At 29.4% G+C, this 12,919-nt stretch overlaps 1 protein-coding gene across 3 annotated transcripts; it reads left to right on the top strand.

Moving 5' to 3' along the window:
• The first annotated feature begins 6,447 nt into the window (after positions 1–6,447).
• LOC120205076 (metal tolerance protein 1-like) lies at positions 6,448–8,467 on the top strand. 3 transcript variants are annotated; one of them, XM_039205024.1, is made up of 2 exons: positions 6,448–6,530; positions 7,107–8,467. In XM_039205024.1, coding segments are annotated over exons 1-2 (1,242 nt in total). In that variant the 5' UTR covers positions 6,448–6,529; the 3' UTR covers positions 8,348–8,467. The 3 variants fall into 3 exon arrangements, with proteins under 3 accessions (XP_039060955.1, XP_039060948.1, XP_039060959.1); XM_039205017.1 differs by having other exon boundaries at positions 6,449–6,527; positions 7,104–8,467; XM_039205028.1 differs by lacking the exon at positions 6,448–6,530 and adding an exon at positions 6,557–6,573 and having other exon boundaries at positions 7,106–8,467.
• The last annotated feature ends 4,452 nt before the right edge of the window (positions 8,468–12,919 follow it).

The raw sequence follows: 12,919 nt of genomic DNA, 5'->3' as shown, positions 1-12,919 counted from the left end.
ACACATGCTTCAGATAATGACTACTTCAAATTTATTTATTTATACGTTTATTTTAAAATTCAATATTTTTCAAGATTAAATAAAAATCTTAAGGATAGTTTTGACATTTCCGCCATTTTCTTTTGTAAAGATGTTAGACAGCGAAATTATCACTTTAATGAATATACATGTGTCGTGGAGTTTAAAGAGACACGTGGGGAATGTGACGGAGGAAAAAAAAAAAGGAGCATCAACCATGTTTCCGCTCAAAAGCAATTTCCAATTGTTTTGAGATATATCATAATTTAGATCTTATATATCTTAATGACATGTGTATTTGCATGAATAGAGACCTCAATAGTTAGAAGGATTTTGTTATTTTTTTGAAAGTATTGAGTTTAATTATGTCATTTGTAATGATGTTTAAACATTCATTATTAAATAATTAAAAAATATTACTTTATAATCATCATAGATTAATTAAAAAATGACATGTGTACTTAATTTTCTTACTATATATACAAGGGTAAACTACACGTTTAAATATCTCAATTATAAATTTTGATTCATTTTAATCAGCCAATTATTCACACACACTAAATCATACTCATCGTTTACGTTTTAGTTTCATTTAATGTGTACTAAACATGTAGTTTATTACATATATAGTTTTTCTATATAACTTTTATTTTTGGAGTAATTGTAAGGTAAAATGTGTTTATAGTCTTTCTTAACCACCAATATAATACACACTATAAACGCTACTCGAATCTAAAATCTTTAAAAATATAATACTCTCTTTAATAACGAAAATCGCTTAGTGAGTTGATTCTATAAAACTTTATCCATGCCATTTTACGTTGTGCTTTATATAATAATTTATTATCTTTGTGCATTTCAATATACTTATTGTTTTTATTTTAATTAAGACGCATCATTACATGCTTGGAAATGGGTACTTGTCGGAAGGAATTTTCTGAAAGTTTTGTATTCTATACATTTTCTTCTGATACATCATTTTAATAGGAGGTTCTTCCGCTAAAATAATATCACGTTTAAATCTATTTAATAGTTTTGATTTTCATAAAATTTTAATTAATCAAACCTCTAGCTTTGTTTATCAATTCAAAGGTTTGAATATATTAAAATTTTCATAATTTTTTCAATTTATTAAAGATTTCAATTTTAGGTAAAGATAAAATCTATTAAAATACTGCAGTGGGAAAAAAATAGTTTTCTCTTTAAAGAGTTCATGTTTGAATAGTAATGTATACAAAGTGTGTATGATTCGCACTAAACGTGATATAGAGAATCATCCAAAGAGAAAAGATAGAATATATCGAGAGTGATGGTTCTAAAGAGGAAATTAAGGGTTCTCATTTTCCCCCCCTTCTTCATTGTAGATATTTTGTATGCGAGAGCTGATCTTTGATAGGTTTTGATTCTTTATTATCCTGTTTGCTAAGGTAGAGGTGGCAAAAGGATCATTCGGGTCGGGTTTGGGTTGTGTCATTTCAGGTCAGGGTATTTCGGGTCTAGATTATATTCGGTTTAATTTTATTCAGGTCGGATCAGATCTAGTTCGGGTATACGGTAAATCGGATTGGGTCAGGTATCGGGGTGAGGTCAATTTTTGGGTCGGATGATTATCGGATAGGTTGTTTTTCGGTTCGGATCAATATTGGATCAGTTGATTTTGGGGTCGGATCAATATCAGATCGGTTAGATTTCGGGTCAGGTCAATAGTCAATATCGGATATGTTGATTTTCGGTTTAGGTCAAACTTTAGATCAAATCAATTCATGTTGAATTGGTTATGAGTTTAATCAAGTATATATAGAATTATTGATATATTCTTGTAAAAAATATGTCTTCTTGTTTGTTAATCTTATCATTTAGGCCTAATTTCAATTCTCAATCGTTCAATATTTTGAATTAAACTAATATTTAGAGATGATAAATCAATAATTTGATACAAATACGATCCTCTAATGCGTGTTAGAATTTGTTATCAAAAGTTTATATTGATTTTGTATGAAAAGTTTATAATGAGAACTATTTGATAAATAATTATAAATTTAATTTTTTTATTAAATTTTTAAAAATAATACATAACTTTTTTTTTAAGTTTTAGTCTTAACATAATTAAACTTTATATTATTTTTATTATAAATCTAGTATTATTTCCTTTGTTTTAGTTGTTTTTTATTTTTATTATAAATCTAATATTTTTATTATAAGTAAGATAAGTAAACTTTATTTATTTATTGTTTTAAATCTTACAATTAGATTTTTACTTTTTATTCCTCTTATGTAATAATATAAGTAAACTTTCTATTATTTTATTATAAATTTAATATTTTTAATAAATTATCAATTTTATTTAAATTAATTTATTATTCGGTTCATATTAATTTTTGTTCGGGTTGCTTTCGGGTCGGGTTAAATTCGGTCCGGATTGCTTTCGAATCGGATTAAAATTCAGTTTAGGTTAATTTTGGTTTCAGTCTGGGTTAATTTCGATTCCTTTTACTTTCAGTTTCGCTCAATTTTAGGTCAAGTAAAATTCGGATCGGGTATGAGTCAGGTATCAGATCAAATTTGATTATCATATTCTGGTTGGTATAGAGTATTGAGTCGGATAAATTGGTAATCTGGTTCAAGTCAAGTTTACCAGGTTTAGCTAAGGGCAAGTGGTCGAATGGCGAATATATCTATTAACACTAGATGTGAAGGGATTGACAAGAGAGGATCAATTTTAATATAGTGAATTTTTTTTAATCAAACTGAGGTGATTATAATGTAATATTTATCTTAAAAGTCTTCAATATTGATATAAACGTTCAATATCTCTACAAACGACATATCAAACCAAGACATTTAAATAACTACTATCTCTTCAACCAATAACATCGCTTGGTTGGTGCAATGTATTTGGTGAACATATTTCTTATAGGAACCATGCACCTTCCATTCACTAATTAATGATCCTTATTTGGAGATCCCCTTTGTCCTAGGTGATTCGCCACTACTAGATTCTTCGATTCGACAGGCTTTTGGTGGAGTTTATTATCTCTATGGTGATGTAGGTCCACATGGTGTATGAGTGAACAGTAGGAATGGGTATAAGATTCATATTTGAAAATTTTCAATTTAATTTAATTTGTAAGATTTATTTTAAAAAAATATTTAAGATCGGATCAGGTTCAAATATAAGATTTTTTTTTGAATTGTTTTGATATGAGATAATAGTATAATCATCTCTTATATATTTAGGAATATTTATAATAATATTTTTCTATGTATATGTTTTTGGCATACTATCAAAATTCACTTCTAATGCTTGATATAATAGTCAATTTATTATATATTATTTTTTTAAACACTTTAACCCTTAACGTTTTATTTTGAGACAAAATATCCCATAATTAGATGAAAATTATTAATTAACTAATAATTAATATTTTTCGTTGACGTAGCAAGTCATATATGTCTAAATGTCACATCATTATAAATGTACACATGACATGTAACCATCATCACATATGTATACATGTTATATCACATGTCATCACTTATGTATTCATCACTTACGATGAGTATGCTTATCAGTTTTATGTAAATGTTCTAAAAAATTATTAGTCACTTTGATGATTCTATATAGGACCTGAATTCGGATGATTCAGGATGAAACATATTAGGGTGTTGTACTCATCACCAACCACCACTCACCACAATTATTGTTGACCATTGTCAGTCGAAATTGATCGTTATCGACGTCGATTATTAGTTCATGAAACTTATAATTCACTCATTTTGACATCCTAAATGCGGATGATGTTTCTTTCATTGAAAAATTTGAACTCAGCAAATCTATTATAAAGTAGTTCAACTTTCATTAAACTTAAATAACAATAACAAATTTATTATTAATATGATTTTAAAAATAATGACGACAAACATATAAATCATGTTTGAAGTATGATAGTTGTTTCAATGGTCAAATTTTTCATAAAAAAAAGTAATGTAAGATGGTATATAGAGGCATGTGCTCATAAAGAGACATAATATAACTAATAATGCGACTCTAAATAATTTAAGTTACCTAACAATAAAATAAAAATAATGAAAATATATCAATAAGTTATGTTAGTACTGAAAAAATGAAACAAAAATAGAAAAGTTATTGACAATGATTTTACAAACAATATTCCTTGATCTTGAATTTAAACCTATCAAAGAGTACATATATAAAAACAGTTGGACAAAATGAAAAGACATAGTTCAAGTGAACATAAATTAACTTTTAAAATATGGACAAGTAACCCAAACGCTTAAATGTGCAGTGCAAGCGAAATATAAATGATTAGTAATAACTTGAATGATTTTTTTTTTAAATTTCTTTATGATGAATGAAATTACTTTATTCCTACGATGGTTATAAAAAAAATTATAATGCGTCTAATGATTTTGTAAACCCTATATACTGAAACTTATCTTTAAAGGATTTAAAATGTAAAAAGTATTTGAAAATTTCTTAAAAATTTGTACAAATATATTTGCTTAAATATTTAAATGGAATGAATCAATGTAAGTGTATATAATATACCCTACTCAATCACTGTTCGTTGAAGGTTATAAATATGGTTCAACATGCTCATGTGTCTTTGTAAATACATTATGATCAAAATATGTTATAATTATTTTGTATATTAATAATTTGAATATCATTGGAAGTTCTGAAGAGCTTTAGAAGCATCATCTTAATTATTTAAAGAAAGTATTTGAGATATAGAATCATGAAAAAAAGTTATATCTCTACTTATAGATCGAGTACTTAAATATAATTTATTTCATATTAAATGGATCTTAAATAGATTCAAATTGAATAAAGCATATTAGTTAGTTCATGACGATTGTATCTTAGCTAATTCAAGATCATATTTTAGTTGATCCAAAACTATTATCTAAGTGCTACAAAATCATTATCTTCATATCTTCAAACATTATTTGATGTGCATGTAAATCATGTGAAAATTATTGCGAGAATATTATTTAGATAAAATTATTGACCTAACATATTTAGAAAATATAATTTGCTTCCACATGATAAGATGTAAATTATATTGTATAAAAATGTAAAATGTAAAACTCAATTGAAAAATACATCACAAAATATATTTTTCAAAAGTTTTCTTTCCTGATCTTAAAAATAATAATATAAATATTTGATGAATCTGTTCAAGTGGTAATTTGAAAGATTTATCATCAGTACATTATCTATTTCAAAATTTAAAGATTGTATTCAAGACTTAATTTTAAATACTCAAAGATCTTCAATGATATTATCATGAATATGAGTAAATACATGATGTGCTCTTTTTCTCTTAATCGAAGTTTTTTTCTATTGGATTTTCATTGGAAAATTTTTAATGAGACAACATATTATGCGTATTAAAGATATGTGTACTCTTTTTTCTTTTTTAAATTTTTTTTCCATATAATTTTTTTATCAGTAAGATTTAAATGAGGCATATTATCTTCATAGACACCCAAGAGAGAGTGTTATGAATATTTATTTAAGTGAATGTCTATTATGATTAGAATACTATGCAATAACCAACAACCAGTTGGTCTAGTAAGATGAGGCACTAGATATAATAAGATGAGGCACTAGGTCCCTTAAGCAAAGTCAGTGGTTTGAATCCTGGTGTTTGCGAATGAAGCAAACTGAGTTGGGAGGGTCGTCCTCGCTTCTACAATACCTGATCTGGATTAGTTGGTCAATAGATCGAATACCAGTGATTAATTCAAAAAAAATACTATGCAGTGAATATGATTTTACTATATTTTTATTATTAATTTTAATATATTAAAATTAGAGTTCTATATAATATATTATATGCTATTTATATCTATAAATATAAAAGTTTAAAAAATATTGTATATAAAAACATTGTGTCTCATTTTTAAAACTATATTTATCTCTTAAAAACTATATTTTATCTAAATAGGTAAAGTAAATAAATATTAGATTACATTCCATACATAAGCAATATTTGAGTATAAAATATTTTTATCACGTGTTAATTAAATAAATATAATTGATTAAATACTTTTTAAATATTTGTATTTTAATGAATAGATTATTTTACTTTTATTGCTTCTCAAAGGAGATACCAACTACTGTTGCTTTTATAACTTCCACCATTGCTGCTCCAAACAAAGGTGCCTCTTTTTCTTTTTCTCTTTTTGAAGATTGTGTTTAATCCATCGGATAAGTACGGGATCTGGGTTTTCTCTTTCTGCTTTTCCCACTTTTCCAGATCATGGAATTAGAAAGCCATTCCTTTTTAAAAGTCATTTTAAATCTTCTGGGAATTGGTAGCATTTAACTCTATACTGTTTTCCTAACGGTTTCTTGTTTTTCAATCCGATATCTTTATCTTATCTCTTTGATATGCAAAATAGGGTTTAATCTTCTTGCTTGCGCTTAGGGATTTATTCTTCGGAGAAGGCTGGAGGCTGCCGGAATTTGTAAGCGAGAAAGAAGAGCCACTACAAAAGGCAATTGTATATTCTTTTTGAAAATTGGTACTTTTTTGTTTGTTTAATTTGATTCTGAATAACCGCCTTTGGGATTTCTTCCTATCTTTGTTTGATTATGGAATTTAAAGTTGCTATAATCGTATATGTATACTTGAATATGCGAGCATATTCATGGCTACATGGACCAATGCTTGTCAATTGGGGTAGTAGATTGCCTTGTAACACTTTTGCTGATTCAATTCATTATAGGCTGCAATTGTGATGTTGTTCCCAAGTTTTTATTTGATCCTTGAGTGTTATTGAATCTTAGACTAAATGAAACCTTTCATTCCTTTTTGTGCTTTGCCCCTCGTTTTAGTGGAAGAAGAAATAACAATGCAATGTGTATTGAATCGGATACATAAATGAAACCTGCATCTCTGCGATTTTCGCTGCCATAGTATTTACTGTGACATTGATGCTGATGAAGATGATAATTTGCTGTTTTGCCCTCTTAACACATAAATGAGAATAGCAGTCTTTTTTTATGATACAAGACTTCTAATCTGTACTCGTTTGTTGTTAATATTGTTTTCAGATGGAAGTGCAAAACTCAGAACAAGGGCAAATAATTGAAATACGAGGAGATGTGCCGGCTGTGGAGACAAGCCTAGGTGGAAGTACGATATGTGGAGGTGCAGCATGTGGATTTTCTGATGCTCAAACCATTTCTAAAGATGCAAAAGAACGTTCGGCCTCTATGCGGAAATTGTTGACGGCGGTAGTGCTCTGTGTTGTCTTTATGAGTGTTGAAGTAGCTGGAGGAGTTAAAGCCAATAGTCTTGCAATCTTAACCGATGCTGCTCATCTCTTGTCCGATGTTGCGGCGTTTGCAATCTCCTTGTTCTCTCTTTGGGCATCAGGGTGGGAGGCAACTCCACGTCAAACATATGGATTCTTCAGGATTGAAATTCTTGGTGCCCTTGTTTCCATCCAGATGATATGGCTTTTGGCTGGCATCCTTGTTTATGAAGCCATAGCTAGACTTATCCATGATACAGGTGAAGTTCAAGGCTTTCTCATGTTCATTGTTTCTGCATTCGGTCTTGTGGTTAATATCGCTATGGCTATCTTACTGGGTCATGATCATGGGCATCACCATGGCCATGACCATAGTCATGGCCATGGTGGGAACAATCATGACCACCATGATCACAGTCATAGCCATGACACTGAGCCGCGTGGTCATGGTTTAAGTGTAACTTCTCACCATCACCATCATCATGGTTCGAATTCTAAGCTACACAATAAACATCATCGTACTCTTGAAGCTGAAGCTGACCATCAAGTGCCTCTGCTGAAGACATACTCAGACTGTGAAAAACAACCAGAAAAGAAGGAAAGAAACATCAATATACAAGGGGCTTATCTTCATGTCCTAGGGGATTCGATACAGAGCATCGGAGTGATGATTGGTGGAGCAATTATTTGGTGGAAGCCCGAGTGGAAAATAATAGATCTGATATGCACCCTTATATTCTCTGTTATCGTATTGGGAACAACCATCAGGATGCTGCGAAACATCTTGGAGGTTCTCATGGAGAGCACGCCCCGAGAAATCGACGCCACGAGGCTCAAGAAGGGTTTATGCGAGATGGACGAGGTTGTTGCGATACATGAACTCCACATTTGGGCCATAACTGTCGGTAAGGTGTTATTAGCTTGCCATGTCTTGATTAAGCGCGAAGCTAATGCCGACATAGTATTGAACAAGGTTGTAGATTACATCAGGAGAGAATACAATATCAGTCATGTGACTATTCAGATAGAGCGCCAGTAAAATCCATGGTGCAGTAGCTTTTGTGGTTTTATTGTTGTTGGCTGCTTTATTTTGAGGATTTATGTCCATCTTTGTCTTTGATGCACGTGTTAGCATTTATATACTCTTCTATTAAATAGAGTAGTTTTTTCGTGAGGAAAGTGCTTATTTTGCCTGTCGAACAATGAGAAAGGGCTGCCTCATTAGCCTTTTGTTTTTTATGCTTTCTCCATGTTCCTAATGATCAAATCATTTAGGTATAAAAGTATACATAGAATTTAGGGTAAACTACAGATTTAGTCCCAACTATAACTTTTGTTCCATTTTGGTCATTCAACTATTATTTTTTTTCAAAATCATACATAATGTTACATTTTGATTTCATTTTGATCACCTGCCACTAAAAAATTAATAGAATTGTTGATGTGACATTATTTTACATTTTTTTAAATGATGTGAATTAACTTATGATGACATATCAGCATCATCGTTAATTTTTTAATGGTAGCTGATCAAAAGTAAAACCAAAACGTAATGTCAAGTATGATTTTGAAACAAAAAAATAGTTGGGTGATCAAAATGAAATAAAAGTGATAGTTTGGAAACTAAACTTGTACTTTACCCTAGAATTTAACACTCCTACCAAACGTCGATCGACACATCGATAATTTATGGGATTCAGACATTCATCAAGATGTTTGCAGAGATGCAGTTGTATATTAAACAGTAATAGTTTAATGGTTTATGTATTTTGTTCTAATTTTCAGTTTAATTCTTATTTTGTTTATTGTATTATCATTCTGTTTTACTTTATCACAATTCATAAAAAATCAAAGAATTCATAAAAAATAAATATATAAAAAATATTTTAAAAACTTAAAAAGTAAAAAAAAAAGTATATACAAAATCTCTTTCTTTTTTTTTTTCAAATTTATGTTCTGAAATTCTCAAAATTGCAATTATGATTGACTTTATTTAAAAATTAAAAATCTATTATATCATTAAAAGATGAGTTTTTAAAAATAAATTTTGAAATACTTGTTTATATTTGTTTCATATGTAACATATGGACTTGAAACACTCTAACTTAAAAATAAATCCACTAATTATTAAGAATTTTGAGTTATTTAAGTTCTATTTTATAATTCAAGTAGAGTTCATAAAATTAAGAGTTGAGTTTAATAAAAAAAATCTAAAACCTTCAAGTGAAGTTGGGCCGAATGAAAAATTCAATATTATCAAATCCAATCGAATTTTACTCGTACTAATTAAATAAAATCAGTATGATCCCACCATTCATGTGGGTCCTTGAACCCACCTAATACCTGCTATACCTTTCCCGCGACCACTTTAAATAATGTATTTATAAATATAATTTAAATAAATATAAACCGATTTCTAATGAAAATAATTTAAAATATGTCATTATAACTCACATCACACATGTGGTATTATCTCAATTGTCTCCATTTCTAAAAAAAATAACAATAATTTGTTCTCACTCATTAATTGATAAATTAAAATATAACTTTGACATGTAGAATCAAACGACTGTAATGGTTAAAAGAATGATTGTTAAAGCTAGAAGTCAAGGGTTCAAGCACAAATTTTACAAGAGTGTTTGAGTGTACATTGTCAAATAATTGAATTTTTTTTAACATATTACTACCTCATAATCATTCTAGACTAATAAAAAATATTTATATAATATTTGGCCTAATACAATCCCAACCATTCAATCATCTTTAAATTTCAGAAGACAAACAAAATAATAGAAAATGAGTTATGTTTAAGATAAATTTTCGATCACTCTTTAAAAATTGAGATGTGACATATGAGTTTTTCTTTTCACTTACATAATTCATGAGTATCATATTTTTAGAATCAATATCTCATTCACCATTCAATTATTTTGTATATATAAGACACTGTTGTAAATATCACATTGATTATAATATGAATTAACAAATTAACCATTAGAATATCCACTGTAACCCACAGAAAATATGATGAATAATAATAAAAATTTAATAAAGACGAATGATTCCATCCGTCTATTCCCAAGTGTGGCTGCCAACTAGGCAGCGTAGAGAGTCCTCAACGGTCCACTCGAGTTCGGAGGCTGTGGTCCAATGCCTACGGCTGTGCAAGAAAGAACGTATGGACCATGATGTACCACAATCAATTATCCCCCTTTTCTTTATTTTGTCCTCTCTCCGCACCAAATGCTTTAAACCCTTCCAATCTAACACCAAATAACAAATGTAAATGCATAGCTCTTCCATCCTTTTTGGGTTTCTTGCATTTGCATCCCCCTCTCTACTCTAGAAATGATCAAACTTAAAGCTATCTCCATTTATGAACAAATTATAAATATATAATTATATAGTAACGTAACCACTCTGTAAAACAATTGCAATATAAATAACATCAATATTTAATGTGAAAAAAATCTTTTCATTATAAATTAGTAAGAGAGGAAAAAATTTATTATAAAAAATACAAAAAAATTACGTCTAAACCCGATTTAGAGTTTAATTAACTTACTTATAATCTTAATTCTACTATTTATTTATAGGGATAATTTTTTTTGTTTAAAAATAAAAGTTGTATAAAAATAAATATACTCAAACTAGGTTTTATTCTTTATCAGCATATAAAAAAAAAATTTTACACAAATTAAATTGTTCCGTCCGTTATTGTATATCTTAATTTTAATCTGTATTTAAAGTGATTTTTTCATAATCATGTCTGACAAAAAAAATAGATCATAAAAATCTAACAAATATTTTGATTAGTTCTTATTTTGTGGTTAATTACTCTTTGATTAGTTATTTTAAGTTGCTAACTTGACCCTTTCGTTCATTTCAATGTAGGATTGGAGATTCTAGAAATGTTGCTAAAACTGATGAAATTGTGCAATTTTTGGTTTTCTAGATTCATGACTGGATTTGTAGGCATACTTGGGGCATGACTTCGCTGACGTAATTTTCAGTCAACAGCTTCTAGAAGGTCCAGGCAGCTGATTGCGTGAAGAAGGAGACTCAACAACATTTTTTAAATTCAAATTATGATTTATTTTCCTTTTTAGGAATTGTCTTTTTAATTTTGAATTTAAATTCTTAGGGTTTTGAGGACTACAAATACCCCATTGGAGTAAGCCTCAAAGCATTGATTCATGCACTGAGCATTCAATCATTTTTCAAACTCTCTTGTTTATTTCTTTCTTTAGATTTATAAAACTTTTCTTCCTTCTATTTTACTTTCTAGTTCTTACTTTATTTTCTTTTAAAAATGCTAAGTATGGTTTCTACCATATTTAGCTAAGTTTTCCATAGCCAAAAGCTAAAGCAATGACCCGATTCTAAGTCGTGAGAATCGAAAAGCACATCATACCCTTCAGGGTTATATTTTTAGTTTTCGAAAATCAAGAATCGATAATCGACCATCCTTTAATAATCAAAGCGATTTAATTTCAAAAAGTGCACGTTGGAGTTGAATTTCGATTTTGATTAATAGTTGGGAGGAATGATCGACCTATGACACATTCGACTTCCTGTGAACACACTTAACGGCGGTCTGTTAAGGGAAACTGAAATCGAGTTAGATTCTCAATTGAGATAGTACAATCCGAGTCGGGTTTTTCAGAATTTAAAGGTGTTAAATTAATAAACGATTGTCGCGATTAATTCACAAAGAGTGGAGATCTAAAAATTGATTTTAGATTCTTGATTCATTTCAAAGAAAAACAAGTTACAGGGGTTGAGTCCTATAGACTGTAACCGGCGTGAGCCATAAGGTAAAATCTTATTCAAGGATCGATTTAAATCGAGGCAAAAGCTTTAGCACAAGGCTGATTTTTACCAATTGAATTTTCACCTTAATTTACTTCGCTTACTCTATTTTTCTTTCAAATATTTTTTAATTTCAACTCTCTAAAATCCCATTTGTTTACTCTTCTATACAAATCAAGCTTGAAATCAAGATCAAAAGCGATATGCTTATTAACATCCTAGTCCCTATGGATCGACCCTTACTTTCTCTATACTATCTTTTATATTCTTTTATTTGAGAATAAGAAACATTTTTATTTTGACATTAAACTGGCGCGCTGTCAAAATTGGCGCCGTTACCGGGAAACTATGAAAAATTATTGGTTTAATTTTCTTGTTCTTGATTTGTGACAAGGTAGAATCCGGGCACATTATAAGAATTTGATCCAAAAATCGAAGCACGAGGAAAACGAATTCACGGTCAAACACTTCAAGAAAAAAGAAAGAAACGAAAAGAGCAAGCAAATTCCGAAGACTCAATTGATGCCACATATGAAGAACTAACGAATTCAACGCAAAATCCAATAATAGAATCAATTTCCACACCCATCATCGATTCAATGCACAACAAACCAATGGAAAACCAAACCATCCACGAACTAGCCGTAACTCATACGGTACAACAACCATTCTGCATCACCTTTCCTCAAGGAGAAATACAATTCTAACTCAAGACCGAATTTCACGTGGTCTATTCACACATAAAACCTCAGGGAATATCAAAGATCAAAATAAATTAAGAGCATTTCTATTTTTTTGT

This window comes from Hibiscus syriacus, unplaced genomic scaffold (genome assembly GCF_006381635.1).
Source record: "Hibiscus syriacus cultivar Baekdansim isolate YM2019G1 unplaced genomic scaffold, ASM638163v2 tig00000376_pilon, whole genome shotgun sequence".
Classification (NCBI taxonomy): Eukaryota; Viridiplantae; Streptophyta; class Magnoliopsida; order Malvales; family Malvaceae; genus Hibiscus; species Hibiscus syriacus.
Note: the sequence above shows the minus strand (reverse complement) of the source record. Positions and strands in the feature narration are given on the sequence as shown.